Source organism: Plectropomus leopardus, chromosome 4, assembly GCF_008729295.1.
Source record: "Plectropomus leopardus isolate mb chromosome 4, YSFRI_Pleo_2.0, whole genome shotgun sequence".
Classification (NCBI taxonomy): Eukaryota; Metazoa; Chordata; class Actinopteri; order Perciformes; family Serranidae; genus Plectropomus; species Plectropomus leopardus.
Window position 1 is genome coordinate 9,053,615 of NC_056466.1, and position 25,933 is coordinate 9,079,547.

The 25,933-nt window shown below is 38.3% G+C and overlaps 2 protein-coding genes across 2 annotated transcripts in view; one reads left to right on the forward strand and one right to left on the reverse strand.

Annotated features, from left to right (window-relative positions):
* The first annotated feature begins 2,466 nt into the window (after positions 1 to 2,466).
* On the forward strand, positions 2,467 to 15,002 carry LOC121942619 (tensin-4-like). Its single transcript, XM_042485881.1, has 13 exons — positions 2,467 to 2,529; positions 4,187 to 4,469; positions 6,660 to 6,990; positions 7,892 to 8,202; positions 8,294 to 8,389; positions 8,556 to 8,687; positions 10,350 to 10,439; positions 11,064 to 11,141; positions 11,240 to 11,302; positions 13,464 to 13,635; positions 13,776 to 13,844; positions 14,067 to 14,096; positions 14,219 to 15,002. Exons 2-13 carry the CDS (start codon positions 4,217 to 4,219, stop codon positions 14,349 to 14,351), a joined length of 1,758 nt encoding a protein of 585 aa, XP_042341815.1. The 5' UTR covers positions 2,467 to 2,529; positions 4,187 to 4,216; the 3' UTR covers positions 14,352 to 15,002.
* Positions 15,003 to 16,810: 1,808 nt separating this feature from the next.
* Positions 16,811 to 25,933, reverse strand: part of krt222 (keratin 222) — a 35,275-nt gene continuing 26,152 nt past the window's right edge. The window contains exons 10-12 of the mRNA XM_042484366.1: positions 22,121 to 22,341; positions 21,950 to 22,052; positions 16,811 to 18,742 (exon numbers count right to left, since the gene is read on the reverse strand). Coding sequence (XP_042340300.1) covers positions 18,529 to 18,742; positions 21,950 to 22,052; positions 22,121 to 22,341 — 538 coding nt within the window. The 3' untranslated portion in view covers positions 16,811 to 18,528. The remainder of the gene's footprint in view (positions 18,743 to 21,949; positions 22,053 to 22,120; positions 22,342 to 25,933) is intronic.

Sequence of the window (25,933 nt, forward strand, 5' to 3'; positions counted from 1 at the left end):
TGATACTCAGAATCAAACTGTAGGGACCATTTAGCACTCTAGAGCACGCTCTACCAGGCTGCCCCTATTTTGTTTTTCTTTTTGGGCTAAAATAATGTGTATGTTTACGGGATCTACAGGTGAATGCCCAGGTGTCGATTTTGGGATGACCTCAGGGCACACGTCCCCCTTTATATTTAGAACATGTGAATTTATCCTGCCCAATGAAAACATAAAAATAGCAGAGGATTTCGTTTTGACAAAATTCAAGACATTCACACCATAAACTGATTCAGGAAATGCATAAATTGGTGCATAAAAATTAGCCAGAAAGCAAGAAATTAAGCATTTGATGTGAAACATGGCAAAGGACTGCTGAACCCTTGGTTTCACATGTGCCTGTGCCCTTGAGTCATTGCATATATCCCCCAACTAAAGACATAATTTTAGCCCTTCTCTTTCACACGTGCTGTAAATGAAAGACAGAAATTGGCTCTGGTCATGCTGTAAGCTGCAGAGGTACTGGTCTAATGTGCTACCTGAAACTATTGAAAGAAAATATTGGGTTCAGAATTGGAGATGGACCCGGTGTCCCTTATCCTGAGCCTCCAAAGCAGACATGTAACATCACAGAAACTATTCTTACTTATGCTGCAAGGAAGACTATTTTACTGCAGTAGATTAATGATAAAATACCAACTGCTCAAGGTTGGCAGATAGATCTGTTTGATTTAGGGCCATTTGAGTACTTTCTGATTTTATCACATTCAATAGCAGCCCAATTATGTACATATTTGGAAACCCTTCCTGAAGTAGGCGGGGTGTAGTGTTTTTGCCATCATGCTGCGGGGATTTTTTTTGATCGTACTTTTTGCACATTATCATTGTAACATCTGGTGTTACGTATTGGAATCTGAGCTGACTCTATTGTTTAGTCTTCTGTACTTTTTTTTCTCCCTCTCCTGTGGATCATATCCAATCTTTCACTTTTTTTTTGTAAAAAAGGGCTTTGTTATTGTTTGTATTGGCTACAGTGTTCAGTATTTTAATAAACCAATGGTATTGATTAAAAAAATCTACAGTGGTTTAACTAAACATTTTGGAGAACACCAAATCATGTAGAATAGACTCACTAAACAAATCACAGTCTCTTTTCTAAATTATGACCTATGTGCAATATAATAAGAGGATTACATTAGATTTAATTTACTGAAACTGGACTACAGATTACACACCAGTATTAAAATGTTGCATTCACCCAATTAATGTGGATTAATAACACAGACATTTTAAATTTACAGAAGCAATAAAAAAAGCTCTTGAGGTGTGACCATGTCACAGTTTTGATCACTCATACTTTTCTAAGTGGGACACAGAGTGCAACCAGGCATAGCAGGGATTCCCACACATTCATTTGTAGTGGCTAACCATGATCAAAGCATCTACAGCCACATACTGATTTTATATTTTTGAAGCTTGACTGTTCATTAGGGGAGTAACTGAAATATGTATACCATTTGGTTATGCATTGCACCACAGTCTCTGAGCACAGAGCGTACTCTGGGCACAGACGAGTCAGCAGAACGGTGGGCGCACACTTAACGTGACACCATTCATAGAGCTGGGTCCAAAAGTTTGCATTCACCGCCTGTAAAGCAGCATCTCCTCTCATCCATCAATATGATCTGATTAGCTCTGATCGAATCCACAGATTAATCATCCACCCCGAATACATAAAAGCACATGTGTAATAAAAAATCTTAAAAATAAATACTAAATAACAGATGCTAAAAAAAATCCTCACTTCTAAAAAATATCCAATAAGGACTTATTCCTGGGGTACTCTATCCAGGCAGCGATTCCATCAGCGTAATTGAGAAATCTGTTAAATAACATACAAATGTAATTTCTACGAGACAAGATTGTTCAGTCAAGATTTAAACTAATTAAAATTTTAAAAAAGAGGTTCAGAATTTCACAACAGAGAAAATATCATCACAATAATAAGCTGGGCCAGTGATGTTTATGGCCTACCACACAGAATCACAAAGATAACACGTAAAGTGGAAAGTGGGACTTCCTGTGAACACGGTCAGGTACAGACAAATGGGCTTTCATCAGTTAAGCCGAACAAGCTGAAGCGCTAACTGTAATTCCGACTGTGTTCATATTCGGTAAAACGATGATTAAAAAAGGAGGGGGCGCTTACTGTAAAAAAGTCATTTAAAAATAGGCAAAGGTGTCTGCCTGCTTCGTGGAAATAAAATGAATCTCTTCTGATAGCTTTCCTAAGAATTAAGCCACAGCCTTGTATAATAAAAAAAAAAAAAAAAAAGCACCCCTCCAGGCATAAACTTAACACTGCTGAGATTTCGTCATCAGTTGGAACCGCAGGGATCAGTGATCCTCACTGCTGATTGGCTCACAGGAAAAAGGGCTGGGAATTCATTAATAAAAGCAGGCAACATGAGAAACGTCACAGTAAAAGAGTGAGCAGCCTGAGAGAAACACAGCTTTACAACCACTGAGTGTTGGCCAGAAGAAAACAAGGTAAGATGAGATTTCTTTACTTTAACTAAAGACAGATAATCAGTGCATGACCGGTCTACATATTAGCAAGCTTTGAACAAATATGTCAACAATGCTTAATTTTACTTGAATTGCTCCCTGTTCATTATCAATGTAGTCTTTAGACTGTGTTTTTATTAGTATTATTTAAATTATTATTATTATTATTAATAGTATTATTTAAATTATTATTATTATTATTATTATTTTTATTATTATGATTAGTAGTAGTAGTAGTAGTAGTAGTAGTATTTCAGCAGATCTTAGCAAGAGCATAAAAAGTGACATTAAAGCAAAACATACATGACATGTATGATCTCATTTCCTAAGATGAGAAATGCTAAATAGTTAAAAAGTAGCACTGCAGCTTATATACCAATGATATTTCATGGCATATTGAGTTATAGACCAACGTATGGCATTGCGAAACTTAATGGGTGCTTGTTAAAGTAAAATACATTCTACATGATCTGAAATATTATTTGTAGAGCACTTTAAAATATGTTACGGCTGTTGTAGGAAAACAATAGTGTTGTCATGGTTACCACTGGTCACTTCTGTGACTCACTGAGCACCACTCCTCATCTCAAACAAGGCGAGGGAGACACTCTGATCATCCCCTAAATGACACGCCCTTCCTGAACAGATTCATGCTGATATCAGCGCTGGAGTAAGGCTTTTATTAGACTGTGTCATTATTCATCAGAGTTGAGAAACATGGGGAGGCCCTCAAATACTGACTTACGCACTGTCACACACATACTGTTTATTTTCTTTGTTAACTTCAACCACAGCTTTTAAGTTATTTACTTCATAACTCCAGTGAATAAACTAACCAAACCTTTATAAAGAACACAAATCTTAAAATATCACTGCAAATGTTGGCAAGCTGTGTTTTAATCACTACAGTGGTGGGAGAAGTATTTAGATCCTTTACTTAAGTAAAAGTACAAATACCACACTTTTCATCAACTTTAAATAAAACTCCTTCATTCAAAACCTAACTTAAGTGAAGGAAGTTTATCATCAAAAAGTACTTAAAGCATGAAATGTTAATGTATTCATTGCGCGGTAAAGTGTTCCCTATCAGTGTTTGATTATATGATGCACATGGATTAATATTGCTGCTGTCTATGTTATATTATGGAAGTATGTGTTAAAGTCTGACAGGCAGTCAAGGAGTAAAGTAGATGTGCATGCTCAGGTAGATAAGCAACTTTATCCTTCAGTTTATCACAAACATTTAAAATCAACACATCTGGAGATAAATGGTTTTCACTGGACGGGAAGGGGATGGAAACCTGTAAACTGACAGTTACTAAAGCTGTCAGGAAAATGCAGTGAGGTAAAAAGTACAATATTTTCTTCTGAGAAATAGAAGTACAGAGTAGCATGAAATGGCAGTACTCAAGTTGGGGTACAGGTACCTTGAATTTTTGCTTTAGAAGAAACTTTAAGAAATTTGAGATAGGTGTTTAAGTATAGTAAGTAACCACGGCCAAATGTACTATTTTCTATGAATATGAGTGTCTGGGAAAAAGCTATTGATGGGTTTGTTTTACGAAGAGGACAAAAGCGAGGCTTTCATTCCAGTGAAGACCGTGTAACCGATCTCTCTCCATTGTATCTTGGTCTGCAGAAGTCCCAGAAGACAGTGAGCTCTCCTAACATGATGCCTGCAGCTAAAGGCATGTCCCCAATGATACCCAAACACGTCCTGAGAGTGGGTCAAACTATCCGCCTGGACTCAGCGCAGCAGACAGTCAATCAGCATCCCATTGTCACAGAGCCCAGCAACAACCATGGCAACCCTGAGCTTGATATTTCCCTGGATAATCTCAACCAGCTCATCATGGAAATGGATCCGACATTTAGACCCATTGAGGTCAACAAAAGTCCCATGTGCATCAGCCCACCTACAGGTACGTTCTTTGGTTTCTTTGCAGGGTTTCCAACACATTCATTTATTTGTAGCTGGCCACCACAATCAAAACATGTGTTGCACGCAGCAGTGAGTTGCTACAAAACAACCAATTTTGTTGTTTGTTGGTCTCGAACATTGTGCAGCAGTGATCTGCAGATCGGCAAAACTTCCATCATCCATCCCCATCCCCTCCACCTACCAATGACTAAGGGTGCGTTTGTAAATCCAATCTGATGCTATATGCTAAAATGAAGGAAAATTAATGAAATTGTCAATTAATTAATGAAAAATTGTATTATTTTACTTTTATTTGCACATACTTATGTATAGAAAAGACAGAAGAAGAAAATTTTAAAAAAGTTTAAACACTGCAGGAGAGGTAAGAAGCCAAAAATGGCCTAAGCAGTAACTCCCCTATTAAACAACTATAATCATTCATAAAAAAAAATGAAAAAAAGAAAAACAAAGATTGCATACATTTATAAAAATGAACAAATGACAAAAAGTTTGTATTTACAAAGTGAAATGAAATACAAAAGAATCAAAGAAAAGCTATGAGTCTTTGCAAATTAGAGTTTAAGAATCTTTTCATTCACATTTCAAATTCATCACACATTCACTCCGAGTGTCCAGAGCGGGCTCAGCCACTCTGAGAGTGTAGTGCTCTGGATAACCACATGGTATATTCCAACAGCGCTTTGAATTTACTTAAAGTAAAGTTTGTATCAGAGTGTGCTCTGGCACTGAGAGTGACTATTTACGAACACAAAGTCAGCTCAAATATTACATCACTTTAGAAATGTTGATATGATACACATTAAACACACAAATCTAATGTATTTGTGGTTTTCAGAAACATAGAATGGAAATATTTTCTCTATGCAACTGAGCTGAAGTGCAACACATGACAGCCTCCAACATGCAGAGGCCTGACACAGACGACAGTAAAACTACAGTCACCCGTATAAAAAGAAATAGTACACATAGTCTGGGACTTTGGAAATTTACCCGCCCTTTCTGAGGTAGTTAAAAAAAATATCATGGGGTAATTACACCACTTCAGCTGTTCTGGGATTACTGCCAATGTTAGCACCACACCCTGCACATATCAGACTGCAGACAGGGTGAAGCACACTGAGGTACACACACATGAGGGTGGGACATACAGCTTTGTCTTCACTCAGATGTGCTCCGATCAGAATGTGTGCACAACAGTCAACTAAGCGTATATATGGATTTCCTGTTGCTCATCTTTTCTTTGCAGGTGTTTGGCTCTATTTTATGAAAGAGCTATGTGTGTTGAAGGAAACCAAGCAACAGTGGTGAGAAGGCAAGATAAAGTTCATTTCATTAAAAAGACAGTACAGTATGGCCATTGCTCAACACAGCTTTTTTTGTTTTGGCAAGGTGCTGGAAACACTAAAAAAAAGTCTAAACTTGTAAAAGAAGATTACAGCACATTTACATCTATGCAGTGTTTCACTTTAATCTGAGCTTTCGATCTGTCAGACCTTCATCAGAGCATTCATGAATAACAATGAAAGGCAAGTCAGACCTGCCAAAAGATTGCATGGATTTAAGTTGGGGAAATCTTTTTTACAAGGTCAGACAAACTCCATGCACTGTGTTGATGACTTGTATGCTATTGTTGCAAAATAAAGTATTTCCCTTGGAAACATGACACACCACAGCACCTGCACGTAGTCTCAGACACATTTTGCTATTTCAATTTCAACATTAGTCATTATTTTGCAACTTTGGCGGCAGACGGCACCTATAACACATTGACCACAAGCTGCAGTTTGTCCCTGAGGGCATAGATTCACTCAGTTACCCTCAACACATCGAGGCAGATACATCATACGGTGCACAAGAACATGTCGGGACTCCTCTGAGTGATTTGGTTTCATCGCAACAGCAGAAATGCACAATTCAAAGCATTTAGACTGGAAGGAACAGCCTGAGCTGTGCGAGCAAGTACATGCATGAGAAATATTGATGCCTTTATCAGGTGAGCTTCGGCAACTATGTGTTTACATACGGAGGCCAAGCCCTTTTCGCTAACAGAAAACCACAGCCTGAAGTCAGAGAAATCATGGAACACAAAGGGTTTTTCCACTCAGTGTGTCAGTGACATTTCATTATCAGTTTTCTGAGCTTTTGCAAACACTTTCCTCTCCGTTCTCAGACGACTCAGACGACTCAGACGAAGATGTCCCCCAGTGCGTGTTGGTCCCTCGAGGATGTTATCCCTGCACCCAGCCCACTGTAGTCCCACCTGTGTCGCCCAGTATACCCATCCCTACATCCAGCTGCAGTCCCCACGGCACAGTGGTGTTCTCCAGCTCCCCGTCGTCCTCACTGCCTCCGCTGCCATTTGGAAGCGCACCCCGACGAAATCAGTCACCGAAACCAGAGGGGAGCCAAGGATGCCTGCGCTTGTCATGCTCCAACAGAAACAGCATTGCCTCGCTTCACTCCATGTCAACATGTTCAGACACCAGCTACATCCTCGGCAGGTAAAACTCACGATCAAAGCAAGGCCTTCCATCAAACAAATCTACAGGATGCATCTTTTAAATATGCTAACAACCTTGAATGTGCTGCATTAATGGGACACTTTGCCAGTTTTCCAACCGGCTTTGTTTGAAAACAATGAGGGTAGTGTGTGTAGATGAACTGTGGTAAATGTTTCTCTATCTAACCAGTGACCATGGACACAAAGAGAGTAAAAACAGATCAAGAGACAGACCCACCTCCCTCTCTCTCTTTCTCTCAAACTCAGACCAAAATCCAAATAGTAAAAAACGATCAAATATAAAATAATGTAGAAGATAATGTTACTGCGCTTCCTATTTTGTCCTAAAATATTTCAGAAGCATGTTTAAATGTTTAGTTTAGCTGTAACAGCAAGAGTTTGTAAACAGGAGCCATACTGCTTCATGCACAGTGAAAACAGAGGCCAAAAAACTACGAACTAAGTAGTGCAGATTAAAAATAAACCAAGATTCTGTTACAGCGTTGCCAATTTCTCCCATCAAATGTTCTAAAAACCACGTTTTAGCCTACCATTTCAGTGTAATATGAGCAAACCTCCCAATTTCTGCGGGAGTCTCCCTATTTTTAGGACCTTTTCCTGCCCTGCTCCTCAGTAAACAGGGCCAGTTCACTCGACTTAATCTTGTGTGACATGAACAAAAGTTTGAGAGCTGTAATAACAGTCTTAAATTAAAAACCAGCTCTAACCATATCACCAAAAGCAATGCGTCGCCAAATTTTAAAATATGTTTCCTTTTCTCTTTATGAAAGAAAATGGAATACATTAATACCATTACAATTTAAAGGACTGTGAAGTTAACGTTTACTGATACAGTGTATTGATCGGTTAATTTGCAATATGTCCTCTCTCTCCCTTCACAGCAACTTGTCGCTGACCAGTGAAGACCCTGACTCTCCAGAGACTATCGGCACCTTCACAGATGCCGCCAGAGTAAGGCCACTTGATAACAGGCACAGCCCAGAAAAGCCTCCGCTGTTGAGGCGAGGACACGAGCTTCACAGCAGAGGAGTACAGAGCAGTCCTGCTTCGCTCTCTGGGTCTTTCAGTGATATTCCAGTTGTGCTAGTCAACGGCGCACCACAGTCAGATCTGCACATGCAGTCTCCTGCACCAGAACCTGACCTGATGCAGAACATCCTTGTGTCCAGCTCAAAGCCATCGTCTCCTCACAGTGAGTCACACATCTTATAGTAGTGTGTTTTTCCTGCATCTATCATATTTCAAACAGTATTTGACCCGAGTGCCATGTTTTTATCATTTAGGTTTCCAAGCCCGTTTTAGTGGCAGCCAGCCTTCAATGAAGTTTGTCATGGACACTTCAAAGTTTTGGTTTCGTCCACATATCAGCAGAGCACAAGGTGAGAATCTAAGAACCTCAGTAAAGACACAGCAGCTTTACTCACGCTCTGACAATATGTCATCATGTTGGATCTAGTGTTTTTTTCATTCAGGGATGAATGATTTTTCAGCAGTACAGATAAATAAACACACATTTGTAACTTCAAGTGTTTGATTTTATTCTAGCTGAAGCCCTGATAAAGGACAGAGACCCAGGGACATTTGTGGTGAGAGACAGCACCTCCTACAGAGGCAGTTTTGGTTTGGCTATGAAGGTGGAACAGACAGCTGCCAACTTCACTGCTATCCCCTACCCAGGTAAACTCTTAGCAGTCAGTGACTCCTTCTGAATGACTTGTGTTTAGTCAGATACAAGAAAGACGAACGCCACAACTACCACAGACAAACAGCAAGAACGCAGTTCAGCTCGGTGCTGCTGACGTCATTTGTTTAAACCAGAGAACTGAAAGGCACAGCGAGTCACTTACCGAACTCTGCTGATGTGAACGGGCATGTCTGATGATATCCAGTTCTATCTGCGGCGAGCCAGGAGACAGCGCTGTTATTTTTTCCATCCACAGTATACGCTGTGTAAACAGAAAAGAAAACCAGCTGTTTACGGCACTGTAAGCAATCCCAGAGGAAAAAATGGACCTCACTCACGAAAGTTTTAAAGTTCTCCTCATCTGCAGATTTCTATTTTTCAACTTTTTTAGTGATACAGGATATGAAAGACATGTGAGCACTGTGTCAGGCACTGAGACCATTTCAGTGTGCAGTGCGTTCACTGTTACAATATTTCTCTGCTGAATTAGACCTGATTTATAATTAGAAAACATAATTATGCTTGGTCAAAGGATGTCGCTACAATCTTCTTTTTCCTTCCGACATCAGTGTTATTTTGAGGAACAACTTGCAGTGTAATATTAATATTGTCGAACAAAATTATTATTCCTTAAGATTATACAAAATGTAAGATTTAAGAGAGACATTGAAAGAAAGTCTAAAATAAGTCAAAGCTTATATGCAGAGAGGAGGACAGAGGTCTTTACTGGATGCGCCTATTACAAACTGCTAAGCCTGACTGATGGAGCAGACACAGACAGATGCATTCCTAAAGAGCAGTATTTTTAAGTTTTATTTGAAAAAAAAAAACAACCCAAAAAACCCAAAATCAGTTAAAAAGTACTGATTTATTATAGTTGACATGAGGTAAAACATATATAGGTAACAGGGTATCATGTTACAGGATATTCCTGTTATGAAAAGTGAATATTCTGAAATATTTTAATGTCTATTTTTTATTTTGTCAATGTATGCACAAGGGGTGGGAATCAGCAGAGGCCCAGCTACTCCACATTATCACAATACTCAAGTTACAATACAATATTATTGCAATTTTCGGCGTTTTGTGAAGTACTGCGTTAATATATATTGTGATTTGTTACCTTATTTTAGTAAATTATGTCCCCTAAGGAAACATCTGCAAAACTGCAAATTATGTCCCCTAAGGAAGCATCTGTTTAATCAATAACAATAAAGTCTTCAGTCTGTTCATCTCCCCTCAATAATTTTTAATTTAATTAATTTTTAATGCAGCAAAATGTATCTAGTGGACTGAAAAATCAGTTGTTTTTATTACTGTAGTAGGTTACCAAAAGTTTAATTTGTATATGCATAATATCTTTTATATAATACAAAAATTTAAACTTGGAGTTTGTGTATCGATAATATCATGATACTACACTTTATCAATTTTTTTTTCTCCCACCCTTAGTTTGCATTATGATTGGCTGCGTAATCGTCATGTTTTTTCTTCATAATCATTTTTCTCTTTCTAATAAACCAAATCACTAAATTATTATGAGGACCAGTCACACAACATATAAAATAACTGCCAGTGCCACGGCTTTCATGTATAACTATCATTCATTGTAGCTTTACTCCACTGACTGCACGTAATATGTTTTTTTCCGACAGAGAGCAATTCAGATGTCGTCAGACACTTCCTCATTGAATCATCAGCAAAGGGAGTACGCATCAGAGGCTCTTCTCAGGAACCATACTTTGGTAAGTAAAGGGAAACAATACCACTTTGTTGCTGATCTAGAAGCGATCATTTTCTTTAAAACTCACTCAAAAATTCACTCGCCCACTCAGTCTGAGTACACATCGTGGTCTGGCTCATGATGCCCCACCAGACCTGAGTCAGCCGTGTCTAGCCTATAAGGATGTGGGTGGGCATCGGTGGGTGGATCTTATTCTTTGTTCAATAGGTATGAGTTGACAGGGTGTGTTCTCACACCCACGGAGCTATTATCAGGTATTGCGGCCTGTCTCTTTCTTTTTTATCTTCCAAAAACTCTGGGTTGTAAAGCTAACTCTGTATTTCCCCACACTACAAAATAAACCTCACATTTTCCCCAAAAAGTCTTGATATCATGCCAAAATGTCCAGGTTTTAAAGCTAGATTTGATCTATATAGGCTAATGGATTAAGATGCATTTAAAAAGCAAAATTACTTTGCACATCAAGAAAACACTACAATACACAAGAAGTCATGCGAAGTCCCCCTAATCTGTTGCACTTTTAAAAAAATTCAGTGAAATATTTCACTTATTATTACCCTTTGTGGTCGAGAATAAGACAGTACTTGTCATTAACCAAAGGTATGATTTTGTGTTATCATTGCAGGTAGTCTCTCTGCCCTCGTCTACCAGCACACTGTTTCTGCATACGCTTTGCCCTGCAGATTACTGCTCCACTCCCAAGGTAGGCCATTGTGGCAGGACACAGTTTGTGTGTGTGTGTTGGCATGCACGTGAGAAGATTAAAAAAATGGAAACCTATTCTCTTCTTTGCCGTAACAGATCTGGGCACAGCAGAACAAGAGAGGGCGAATGACAAAGCAGCACCAGAGGACAATAAAACAGGTGGGAGAAAAATAACAGTAAAGAATAGAAACAAATTAACTCAACATGCGTGATCAGCATGTACTATGGTACATACTAAACAAATTCATTTATTATTGATGTGAATAGGTGCCACATGCACATTTAAAGAGCTCACAGAACTCCTGATAGCTATACTGCATTATATTCCTTTATATGCTGAACAAAAATTTAAATGCAACCCTTGTTTTTGGTGATTAAACAGCATGGCTGCTACACAGGTGTGCCTTGGAATCTCGTAATAATGCTGTTTACCACCTGACAGGCGAACAAATTATCTTGGGAAAGTAGAAGTGTTCAATAACACAAATTTTAAAAGTTTGTGACCAAATTTTGAGAGAAATTCATCTATTGAGTGGATAAAAATACGTATTTAACTTAAACCTGTGGAAAACGGGAGCAAAATACAAAGCATTTACATTTTTGTCAACAAAAAACATTAAAATAGCATGTACAGTACTATATATATATCTCCATATAGATATCTTACCTTTTCTTCCTCTGTAGTTATAAACATGATTGTTTTGTAGTTGTGTAGGAAATACTAACAGTTTTGTCTCCCAAACAAACTTCTAATTAAGTGAGTATCAACAGTGCTCATGCTGAAAATAGCTGTTTAAGACTTAGAGTGTAAAATTGTCCTTATATAACAATTCTACGGCGCCATTAATCAGCGAAAAGTGACAAGTTATGATTTGTTTGTTTTATTACTCATTTGGCTCCGCCAACAGAAATAGTGCCGCTATTGCAACAGGACTTGGACTGAACAGGCTGCTGCAGGCCAGCAACTCTGTATCATGTACATTAAGCTGCATGTTTCCATTTATTGCGTAATCACTTTAGAAATGAGTCTGCTGACACTCACTTTGTTGGTATGTGTGAATTTCAATGAGTTAACAGCTTAATCAGCATAGCAACCTGACGTACCTTGCCACATCAGCTGATGTCATAGGAGCACTCCAGGTTTGCAGTGATTCATCCAGGCTTCTTTCGTCCGTTCATTCGTAATTTCACTCAAATATTATTTATTAAAGTATTATCTTCATCTTTACCGAGCGGTGTTTATCATGATGGACGTTAAGGTGGGTAATTTAGCCTAACGTAATTACGGAGTAAAAAGGTGGACACCTGTAAAGCGGAGTGATACAAGCACGGCGAAAAGTCCCAGTGACGTTGCCTCTTTCGAACGTTCATGGGACGCCTCTTGTCCAATCACATAACTCGGTCGGAGCTAACGAAAACTTTCAATAAAAGGGCCTGGCAGATGCATAAAGGTAAAAAACATAAAAAAATTAAAAAAGTAAATATAGTTGACAAAGCTAAAAAAAATAAATAAAATAAGTAGATAAATAAATAAAATACTCCCCAAAACTTAAGTCATGTAATCAAGTAGTTGTTCATGAGTATCAGCAGTAACATTTTAAGTACTCATTAGGAAACTGTGGTCTCTATCATATTACTGGATCATCCTCATTATCACCAGGCATTGTAAGCAAAACACTCTATTGTCGCTGGTTGAGGTGAAGCTTATACTGAGTTATGTAGTCTTTTCGAGAAAATTGGTACATATTTTATAATCGATTGTTATGATAGAAGCCTACATTTTGTATGTAAAATCTGCAAAATAACTAATAGTGGGGTAGTATAACCAATGTAAATAATTTATTTTACAATATTTACATTTGAAATGTGATGGAGTTTAAGTTCAAAACCGGAAATACTCAAGTACATTACAGGTGCCTCAAAATTGTGTTACGTAGGGTATAGTTCTTGAATACTAAGTTACTCTTTACCACTTCCAACTAAGCACCCAACCAAGTAATAAAATACATTTATTCTTATTTCTATATGTTCTATATATTCTCGTGTTTTGAAGAAAATTAAAAATAGGTCTGTACATTGGCACAGTGTTGAGAAAAGACAGCCTGGGTCAAAATCAGTTTATACCGGCAATAAATACAGTAAATCTCGGCCAAAGCATTTATTCAAGCATTATCTATTCACAATATGTCTATGTTGCCTATGAGAATGAAAGAAAGGATAAGTGACACATAATCCAGGAGTGACTTTCACTTAATTTACTATTCAACATGTTCAACTTAAATTTCTAATCGAGCTATTGCAACGTTTGCCTTCTTCACAGCTTCCAATTTCGTCTATCTGAATGCTGTCCCCACTGAGATGCTGACGGGCCCTCATGCCGTGCAGAAGGCAGTGTCCTCAACATTTGAGAAGGTCCCGGGTTCCTTCACACCAAGCATAGTCAACATGAAGGTGTCGTCGAAGGGTATTACGCTCACAGACATCAACAGGAAGTAAGAAAAACATCCTGTCATCCTGCTGCTGTGATTTTACTTACAGTACTTAACAAAACCACGGTGCTTCTTGTGCAACACTTGTTGCACACAATTTTTAAGACTGATCATTTCTAACTACCATAATATTGTCTTCACAGGCTCTTCTTCAGGCGCCATTACCCTGCTCACCTGCTCAGCTACAGTGGAGAAGATCCAGACAATCGACTGTGAGTATACAGCAACGAGTTGTTAAATGAAATTACTTTGACAATGATACACTAACAAAAAATATATATATATTTTTAATATGTTATTAGCAGTGTTGAATACCAGTTGTTGTTGTTGTTGTTGTTGTTGTTGTTGTTTACAAAAGGCTTACATTTTTGTTAACACAGAATATGAATATGTTGGTCACCTCTTTTAATAGCTTTTTTTAAAATCTCCTACAGGTGGTTGAGAGGTTCCAGTTTTGGTGCAAGGTAATTTTGAACTTTAATTACTTACAAAATCAGAATGTTTTGTATTTAACTGTAAATTATGCTCATGCTCATGCGTGGATCCATCGAATATTAATAATTCTAATATTTCTTTATTTCAACAGGATGTTTGGCTTTGTGGCAAAAGGTGTGGAAGCCGGCATGGAGAATGTATGCCACGTTTTTGCAGAATATGACCCCCTGCAGCCTTGCAACAAAGTTGTCAAGGTTATTCAGGCTGCTGTAGCCAAGCCATAGACACACTGAGAAAATATGACACAACAAATGGTCGTAAGGCCCTACATACACTGTCTATCTTACACTGCACTTTTCTCATGTAACCTGACCCGTAGAGTGGTAATCATAAGTCACTACTGGACAAGTGATTGTTTTTACCGATTACAAGAGAAAAAAAAATCTGATTTAAAAGTGCTTAGGATGACTCAGACTCATATCACGGTGACATTATTAAAGTCGTATTAAAAAGACGAGTGTAACTGCTGCATATATGAAGATATACAAGACTGAACTGCTTTGATGGACAAAAATCCAGCAACATATGATTGTAATCAAATGGCACTACAACTGTTAAAATAATTTCTAACCAGCTTGTAAAAATGCTATAACAAAAGCAAACAATATTTTTGTAATACCTGATTATTTCAATGTAAAATGTGATTGTAGAAAATGTTGCACTGTTATCAAATATAGTGACGGGGGATTTTGAAGGTTCTATTTACAGATTATAAGGAAAAAACTTACATATTTTCATGTTCTTTCACTTCAGAGCAGAACTCTGCATATACCCTAGTTGTATATTTCTGAATATATTTATTATGCTGCACTGTAAACATTTCCCTCTCTGTATATTCATGTTGTTATGACGAGAAATAAACATGTTAAACTGTTGTACTTGTGTACTTCTGCATTCTTATAGATGTTTATGTCTGAGAGAGAGAGAGATGGCATGTGTGAAAGCGTGAAAAACAGCTTTATCTTTTCCTTGAACCGCATTATCAAAGCCTGTAAACATAAAGCAAGACATTGTGGTTAATGGCTTTTATGTCTTCTAGTTAATTGAACAGATTTATGATGATAAACATCTGACAGAAAACACACAACAGTCTGCACATATCTATTTTTTTTAATTTTAAATGATAAATTGTTAGATAAAAGCATAATGCTTCATTCTGAAGTTACAGAGCTCCCAAAATGAAGTGTGCTTCACGAAGCAAAGCAAAATCAAGCACAGAACTGCATAGATAATATCTTTAAATATTCTCAATATATTCTGAGGCACCCAAATGCAATGCACAATGGTCCTTTTATTATTCTCTTTTTTTAAATATATCTTTGGTGCCAACTCAAACTTTAGCATAAAAACTCTTAATCTAAGGTGTAACAGATAGCATGTGCTACACAACCCGAGTTGAGCGTTGAAGATACACTGCAGTAACTATTTACAAATACTGCCCTCCTCTGGTTGAGACGGGGAATCTAAATTCTCTGAGACACATGGTGAGTGTTGAGAGCCTCACTGCTGTTAAGATCACAGTGAGCATTTTTTTTTCAAGATAATGCATCATAAAATGTATCTACATTATCACTTTGTGTTGCAAGATTTTTTTTATCAACATAGAGAGTGAACTGCAAAGACAAAAGACCCTCAAAGTACACACAATCTGGATATCTCTCAGTGCTGATGTTCTTCTAAGTGCTGTATGTGTCTGCAGTGCAAGCATATAGGGACTGTAGGGAAATTATTAGGGCCTTTTCAGCCTTTTATTTAAATTTTTTCGGACCCTCCCTTTGACTAAGCAAAAGCTGCAACGCCCTCCACACAAAATCTTTAAGTGCTGTAGCTCTATTGGTCTTTGTCACTCACGTGTGTGAATTACGTGTGATGTCGCTGAGGCGCCAAAAGTTTAGCTATGGTGAGCGGTACAGTAAACAACACCAGCAAATAAGTTATTCAGCCGATTAAATGGTCAAACTGGAGAAACAGAAGCAAAGAAAGAGAATATAACGTGCTGTGACAAGCTTAGCAAGGATGCCAGGGGACGTTATTTGGCTAAATGATCTATTAACCACATTGATCCATATGATCCGACGGCAGAAAGTTGGACTGCTGCCTCCAACCTAGTACTTGAATATTGCCAACAATCCTGTTCACGGTATAAGTACGTTCACCTGTAAACAGTCTAGAAACTATATCTACCTTGAAGTCCACGGACATTCATTAATGACTTGGCGCAGGACCTGTTCACATTTCAACCTGGGCTAAGATGTGTTACTTATATACTTTATTTCTTTCACATTATATGGAAATGAATGCCTTAAGTCAATAATATTTTTACTACTTTTTAGTGCTGATATAATTGAGTTCTGCCAAATTCAGTGTCACGTTTCACTCATTAGGAACTCCAATTTAAAGGTCAAGTGTGTAGGATTTCGCGGCATCAAGCAAGGCTGAAAAACAACAAACATCTCCCGTGTGTCAAGCCTACGGTGACCGATAAGAAAACGCAAATGGCCCTATGTAGAGTAAGTGTTTGGTTTGTCCATTCAGGGATACTGTAGAACAACAGGGCGGACTCCGTGGAAGAGGACCCGCTCCGTATGTTGATATAAACAGTTCATTCTAAAGTAATGAAAACAAAATTATTCTTATTTTCAGGTGATTATAAGCTGATGAAAACATAGTTATGAATATTATATTCAATTTCTGCCATTAGAAGCCCCAAAACCCACACACTGGACCTTTTAATAAGTCAACAATTATAAAAATGTGTGAACTGCATTAAGGCAGAAGAGCATTATCGGGGAAACATCACATGTATTCACAATACATAAAGCTTAATTTAATAGTAAATTATGTTAAATGTTCGCCAAATCATTAAGTTTCTGTTTATTCATTCATGCACCACTTATCCTGACACACGATTGAGGGAGCCAAAAAATCCTAAATGATTTTTTAGAAGGAGTAAGCAATTCACTATGTTCAAGCAAGGCAAGTTAACCTCTAATGCTATTGGTCAAGGAAAGAAAACAATCAATAAGGGGCTGCAACTAATAATTATGTCTTTGTTAATTAATCTGTCAACTGTTCTCTCAATTATTAGATTAGTTGTTTGGTTATCAAGTGTCAGAAAATTGTAAAAAAATCAATGTTTGTTTCTTTGTAATCCCAAAATGACATCCTCATATTTCTTGTTTTCACCCTAATCTCAAGACATTCAGTTTATTGTCAATGTCAGGAGTAAATAAACCATTAAAAGGTTTCAGAAACTGGGATTAGTAATTTGTGACTTTTTTATGCTGTCTCAAATTGATTAGCAAGTTAGTTGTGGATTAATCTAATAGTTGAGAAATAATCAAGGAATCATTGCAGCTCTACAACCAATTCATTCAACCCATGATGAGCAAATCAGTACATGTTCAAAAAAGAGTGGGAAGAAGTAAAATGATCTCATCCTGCCCCCTTTTTTCATAGAATTATTTAAGCATCCTTAACTTATTTATCGTTATAAATTTAACTTAAAAACAGAGGCAAAGAAAATGCAAACCACCTCAAAAGTGGCGATTAAACCCACAATGCACTTTGGTCTGACTGAATTCTTACTATTCATTTTCCTATTTATAAGTGCATGAAGAATTGCGCGTATGGCAAACATAAAATAACGTGTCCTGTTTACTGAATATTCTCGCCATGTTATTCTGCAGAACAAAGTGAAGGTGGGAGCTGCTATTGGATGGCGACAAATTAAGTGCTAAACGGAGAGATTACTTAAAAAACACTACATCATAACACTCCCCCTTTTTTGCCACACCCACCCCAATAATTTCCGTACAGTCTCTTAAAAAGAATACAAAAAAATCCACCTTTAGATAGTTCACCGCAGGTCATCGTTATCTGTGACTCCACGCCTCTATTTATCTCCATCTATCTGTGCTCTCAGCCTCCCGTACCAGGCGTTCATTGGAATTAAATGCTGTGGTTAAGCAGAGTCATACGCTCGATATAATCTCTTTTGTCCAGTGACCTCATACTGAAATAGTGGCAGTATTGAGAGACACTTTTTAGATCTAGAAATGATGACAAAGAAATATGTTTACATATGAAATCATTATCCGCTGTAAAGTAATGAATGTGGGTCTGATATATGTGATGCGGTTTTCTGACACTATAAAAATGGCCCCATTAGATCAGCACAGAAGCCTGATGGGTGATGCTTATCCTGCCAGAGTCGAGATTTGATGAGAGAAATCTCAGTTTCAGTCATCAGCAAAGTTCAACAAATGATGTGATTTGGAACTCATACTAAGCGGCAATGGATGGCAACATCCTGGCTGTCAATGACACAGCTGTTATTTCTGTAACTTCAACATCACCTGATTTACCACAAACAAGCTGTGAAGCGGTGCGGACTCCGAGTTATGGAGTGATAGTCGGGATGCTGCGAGATCTCTTCATGATGAGACGCACCTCCACGTCGGGGAGGCTGTCCTGTTTAGTCTGGGCGCACCCCTCGTCTGCTGTGGCCATGTGCAGGTCGAAGCGGAGCGACACCGACTTCTTCCGCAGCTTGGGATTCCCTCTGAAGAAGGAGCCCTCCCACTGCTTTATCACCTTGTCAATCTTTTCTGTCCTGGTAGGAAAGAGGTTAAAGGTCATGGCAATGAGAAGTGATGATGATAGATGATAAATGTCTAATAACATTATTTGAATTTTTTTTTACATCTCTATTTTAAGAGCAGATTCAAGACCAACCTTTTTCATTTGGCTTTTAATCTAACTTACCAATTTATTTATTGACTATTTATTTATACATTTTAGTCTGTTTTAATGTTTTACTAGATGGTATATAATTTTATTTTATCTGATTATTTTTTAACATCTATTATTATTTGCTCTATCACCCTTTTATTTACTATTAAGAGTATTTTATTTCTTTGTTTATTTTACTTGTTATTAATATTTATTTATTAATTTTATCTTTTAAGTATAGGTTTTATCATGCCTCTGGTGTTTCCTCACTTATGATAGCGTTTCCTCAGTTTCTGGTTTTAATGAGTATTCTTATTTTAGTGATTTTATTTATTACCAAGTCTTGCTTTTTACCCGTCAGCCTGTGTACCTGTGTGTGTGTGTGTGTGTGTGTGTGTGTGTGTGGGTGGGAGCTTCTGTTTTATTGTATAAAACACTGTGTTTTCCAGTTTTTGCTTGTATGAAAAGAGCTATACAAATTAAGTCTGACTGACTGATTGATATTGTGTTTCTGATTGATATTGTGGCATTACATTTTTTGTTCAGGATTATGTATATTATAATCTATGCAGCAAGGATTTGTCTTTCTTTGAATGTGAATGTCCACTGTCAGACGTCTTTTTATTCATCTACAATGTGACTTTGCATCATGTAATCCGATGTGGGACGGGCCGTTCCAATGGTGCCAAGAACAAAAAAAAAGAAAAATCCTTCATTTATGTGTGTATGATACACCTGCTTGCACAGTGACACCAGAGGGCAGCAAGAACACTTCAGCTGCCTTAGATGTGACTGGTGTAAGAGCTATGATAGAATAGGCACCTCCTGTGTACCAACATGCAACCAGTCTGGCACTGAATAGATTCACTGAGGATCAGGGTCTGAGATCTTTGTCATTTCAACCAAACTAAATACAGAATGTCTGTCTTATAGTAAAAAAGAGACTCACCCACTGCAGAGGAGACAAGCATTGTAAATGCAAGTGTGTCTCTAAATAAACACAGTAACCTAACAAACAAAAGGCAGATTCAGAGGTTACGCATCTGCTATGGACATAATATCGTCATCCACCCATGTCCTTCAGGTTCTGCAGGGACGCCTGTGTGGACATCCAGATACAGCCAATTTATTTGTGATAGCGTGGACTGTGAACATAACAAGCACAGCAACTGTGCATTCTCCAATATCCTGTTCCACTCTCAGATCCAATCAAAAAAGCTGTGGTTAACCCTTTGAAAGACTTGATTTCTTTCAAAAACACAGGGGAAAAGGCAATAAGCAACTATAGAAGAAATTCCCCAGAAATGATCAAGAAATTAGTAAAAAAGTACAAGAAAATAACCCATAATACGTATATAAAATTAAAATACAAGCCAACAAAAAAAGGCAATGACCTGCTTAAAATTTATAATCAAGAAAAATATTTTTCAAATATATAATTAATAATTATAATTATAATTAATTATAATACTTTAAAAATAGTTGTCTGGATATTTTTCCCTTGCTTTAAAAAAAAAATTGAAATGAACTAATTTCTTGCAATTTGCTGGACATCTCTTGCCAAGTTAGTCATGGCTTTTTTCCATGTTTGTTAAAGAAACCAAACCAATTTGCTTAAGGTTCAAAGGTTTGAATACTTAGGAAAGGTGTCACACAAGGTGGCATCACAAGAAAAGTCGATTTCCATTTCAAAGAGTCAAGCCAACTGCAGTCACTGCATCCCTCTGAAGTTGGTTTAAAGTAGTGAAGATATTCGAAAAGCATTCACTCTGGACACAATGGCAGTAGGAGGACAGTAAGCCTTAATAGATAATTGTGTCTGTGAAAATGGACGGTTGGAGAATCTGTATTATATATTTGTGGTGCTTTTAGAGGAAGAGTTGTCTAATAAATGTGCCAAAACACAAAATTTGCCATGTTAAATTTGGCATTGAAATAATGAATGCTGTGGCCATAAAAGGACTAATAATTGCATTTTAGACCACCTGGGGGGCAGTGAGACAAAACTGTAAACAGCACATTGGCATTTTATCATCATACAAAGTTGATATGATGAGGTTGTTAGCAAACGGTTTTCGCACGTTTAGCAAACACAGAGCAAGATTAATTTTCATTTGGTGACATGTCTCTGGCCAAGGATCACTAAAACACAACCAGTTTTGTTGTCTGTTGGTCTTGAACAGTGGTCTGCAGATTGACATGTCATCCACCATCGCCTCTACCTCCTGATGTCAATGTTAGCTCATATGCTGTCACTTTAGAAACGTTAATTTGATAAGTATGAAACATGCAAATGTAACAAATTTGTTATCAGATAGCGCTTAGATAACGCCTCCCGTCAGTGACAGAAATGATAAGGGTAAGTATTCAAGGAACATTCCGGTAAACTGCTTTTAATGGGATAACCACCATCAGTAAAGAATCAGTCAAGTGAAAGAGTGAATTATACTGCAATCGGCTTCGCACAAGCAAAGCAATTATTCTGTCAGAGTGACTGTGCTCTCGTTGGACATAATGTATGCGTGCATGTGTGTTTTGGTCGTGTGCATGCGGACGGTAAAACCTGTCTAAAGAATTCCGCCCATGTCTTGTCCAATAATAACAGGTGCCACACCCTGAAAATCTCCACACCAGGCCAGCATCCACATCAAACACAAGCCAGTAAAGGAAGAAAGTTCCCATGCAGCGCTCTGATGACTTACTCATGGGAACCTGCACAGCCAACTTAACGTTTTACGCCTCCTAACTTGTTTGACGTGTAAAGGGAATGCCTTTGAATTTTCACATCTTGTCTGTTGGACCAGACGTCGCCGGGGCGGGTAGGACACGAATGGTTGTGTAATCATGAACTAATGAGTCAATAAAAACCTCACTGAGTCAAAGCCTAAAGGTTGTGAAGGCTTCAGGAGATTAAACGAGCGAGAAACTATGTTGTGTCACAGTCAAAGAGGCACTTGCTGTATCTGAGTAATGTAGAACAGTGCGTTCTGAAGGGATGCCGTTGGTACTTGCTGCTTGAAAATGCCTACATATCTGAACTAAAGGTGCTGACGACAGGTCAACGGGGGGCAAAAAGATCAATACTTACTCAATGGTGCCGTGACCCTCTGCGCTCTCACGCACCACATTGCCCTGAAGAATCTCCTGAGTCTTCACAGTCGAGATTGGCAAGTCTTTATCTTGCTCTGGCTCTGTGAGAAGACATTAATGACAAATCATAACAAGATATGACTGTAGCAAATGTATGTGTGTGTCTTACCTGTAAGTATCACAAGGCTTTGCTGTCTATGCAGTATGCTTTTCTTTGGCCCACTGTCTGCTGGGAGAAGTGGAGGTATTTCAGGCAGGGGCTCAGACTTGGGTTCATCCGGAGTAACAGCCGGGTCGCTGAAGCCGTTCTCCAGCCCGTTCTCCTTAGGTTCCTCCACGGAAGTCCTCCATGGTCGCAGACCCATTGGGCGCCCATTACGGCCCATGTACCTGCAGCCAGAAGGCCAGAGTGATGACAGGCATGTTGACTGTATGTCTATGCATGCCTGGGTGGTTAATTAAAGTGACAGACATGTCTGACAAGGAGCTTAAAAGGTGCACGCATTATTTGGCAGTACTGATATTTTACCTGCCAGGATTTACATCCCTGTGCTGTTAAACCCAAATCAGTGTTCTGCTAATTAAGATCTGATTCTGAGGATATAATGTGATGTGTTCAGTGGTCATGGTTGTTTGGTGTGGCTCTTTGGGTGTGTGATGTTTGTGTAAATATATGTCTTATTTGTTTGTGAACTTCTTGAGCAGAGTAGACAGTCAGTGTAAACTGGCAATAAAGTTGTATCATTTGCATCATATCGTATCGTATCGCAACAAATCGCATTGCAACACAATGTATCGTAACATAACATATCGTACCATTGCCAAGAATAATACAAAACAGCCCAAAATATCAGCTGGCAACATTGTTTTATCCTAGAAAGTCAAGGAGATAAGGCTCGCAGAATCAGTGGTTTTAAAGACTTTTAAGATTACTTCTCAAAACCCACTTTTATAGATGTGCTTATGTGATGCCATCTTTTTATTTCTCTTTTTATTTTTTTTGACATTATGTGTCCCGCATCTTGCAATATTTGTCCTCTGGTTTTAATTTTATCCTAACTCTACCCTAGTTTCTTCTTGCTTGTGTTCAGTAGGACTGTTTGGCTTTCCGTTGTTGTATCGCCGTCTATGTATCCCATTTCTGCTTTGCTTTGGTTCTCAAAGCACTTTGTAAACTCTGTTTTTAAAGGTGCTTTATAAATAAAGTTATTATTATCATTAAAGTCACGTGTCATTGGCGTTCAAGTCAGGTTGCAAGTCTTTTTTGATTTTGCCAAGTCAAGTCTAAAGTTGTCAAAACTACTACGTAAAAAGACAAATAGGTGGAGAAACGTAAGACTCCATCCAAGAACCTGGAGAACATCTCTACAGACACGTGGTGGCAGGATCACACCAACACACCGATGCCAACACAGCTGTGTGTTGCAGTGTGCTGGGTTTTGTTTTCTGTTGTTTCACTGGTAAACTACGTGATGGTAACCAAAAGAGTACAAGTGAAAAACTAGAATCACGCTCTTCTGCAAATACTTTCATTATTTGCGGCTGATGAGAGAAATGTGCTGTTGTTACTTTACCAGCATGGGCAGATGCAGAAGGACCCACCACCTCCCCTCCATAGGAGCAACACACAAACAGACTTCAACTTATTTTGTGTTCTTTGTAATTTTTTTTTTTGGTCAGTGGTTATTTTTTCCCCTTTTTGGAGTCATTTTGAATCTCTTTGCAGCTTTTTTGAGTCTCTTTGTAGTCATTTTGTACCTCTTTGTGACCTTTTTGTGTCTCTTTGTAGTCATTTTCTGTCTCTTTGTGGTCATTTTATCTTTCTTTGTGGTCATTTTGAGTCTTGCATGTTAATTTGAGTGACATTTTGCTGGTGAAGGCCAGGGACTTCAGGCGCCCCTGAGCCTGTGCCCAGTATAGGCCCATTTATTAATCCATCCATGTTCACTAGCACACTAGGTGTTCAAGAAACAAGGACAGAACAACAAAAAATAAAATATCTACAGACACTGATGCTCCTCAAAGGATGAAACCCATGGACTTCGATAATCTGCTGGCTTTCCCATGAAGTTGACATTTGTGGTTTTTAGTGAAATGGCTTGATAAACATTAGGTGGATTTCAAAGAGGTCAGGCTCAGATGTTCATGTTCTTGTGTGTGTTATGTGTCTTCTCTCCCTCCTCTACGTCTCATTTATGAACTCTCTTTACGCTGCCTGAACAAGACCCTGGATGGTTAAAAGATGATAGTATTGTGCGCCGACCTTTCAGTATTATCTTTTGTGTTCTTTATTTGGGTAATTTGCAGCCCTACCCTACTTTATGTGAGCAGATGTTTAAGTGAGACACAGCCCTTTGAGCCTCCACTTGATACCCACTCAGGCGCCACCCTCCTCAAATATGAAGAAACAATGCGAATTCTAGACGCCACGTCCTGTCTCTCCTTGCTTCAATGGCATCAGTCAAAGTCAGATCCTGAATGAAAAGCGTCCGCAGAAACCAAAGGCAGCACTCCAAACGATCTGCAACCTCAACAAGAGTCATAAAACTAAATTAGCTTCCTTGAACTCTAAAATGACAATAACATGGCTGATGCAGCCAAAGCGTTAAATTGCAAAGGAGCTGGATGTGAGATGTCAACGATAATTAAAGGCCACGCCAAGAGAATGAAATATTCCCTAATAAAACAGCTTGACGCTGGCAGGGAATAAGTTAAGAGAGCAGACAAAGACGGCTTGACTGTCTGGATTCTATCATCTTGTCTCCTTCAAGACAGCGCTAGATTTCTAGGCTTTGAATCACTGAGGGAAAATGCAAGAGTCAACTCCAATTAAAAGGGGACCTATTATGCTCAATCTCAGATTCTTACTTGTATTTAAGGTTTCTATTAGAACATGTTATGCTATATTCACCCTCAGTCTAAAACGCTCCATTTTAGCGCCTCTATCTCTAAGCTACCCTCATGAAAACAGTCCATTCTGCTCTGGCGTTTGCAGGTCTTTTACATCTCTGCATCTCTGACATTGCAGGTGGAGAATGACTGTACCTGAGAGCAGCAGCACTTTTACAGTGAAGACTCACAAATTAAAGCTCCTAAACACCACAAGACATGTACCAGCAGAGTTATAAAAAAAAAAAATCAGCAACCAATGTCTCCCTGATGCTAGCATGTAGCTACATATAGCAGTACAGCCTACTTGCTGTCGGGGAATGACTGTAAGGAACTTCAGAGATCCCCAGTAATGAGTCCTCAAACCCAGATATCTGTTAGCATTTCAGCACCTCAGGTTTCCTCCTCTCTAAGTATATGGCTTTTTAGAATAGTTTTTAGCATAAAAAAGGTCCGTGGTTAACACAACCTTAAGAGACTTTCATGCTTTGATCTGTGACATAAAATATGTAAGTAAATAACCCACTCCCAAACTTTGGAGCTTTTGTGTGTTTTTTTTTTTTTTTTGAAGAAGGTTGCTAACAAGTGGCTAAATGCAGCTTGCAGCCAGGTAATGACTGTAATGAAGAATCACTGCCCTGTTTGCCATAAAAAATCCCCAAATAAAAGCTTTCTAAACATGACTGGACATGTTCCAGCAGGAATATAATCCAAAATCAGGGGGATATTAACAAAATTCAGCGACTCAGGTATACCCCTGACAGTAGCTACATGTAGCAGTGTACTTGCAGTTGGGGAATGACTGTGACTTCACATCACAGGTACGCAGCACTTTTTACCTTTAAAAATCACCAAAAAAAGCTTCTATACACAATCAGTCATACTTCAGCAGGAATACAATCCGAAACTGTAGAGAAATTTACAACATTGGCAGCCAAGTTTACACATTTCCCTGACACTTAGCAACATGTAGCACTGTACTTGCAGTTGGGAAATGCCTGTAACGGAGAACATCAGCACTTTCTACGATGAAAAATCACCAGTAAAAGCTTCTAAACAGCAGGAATATGATCCAAAATCAGGGAGAAATTTA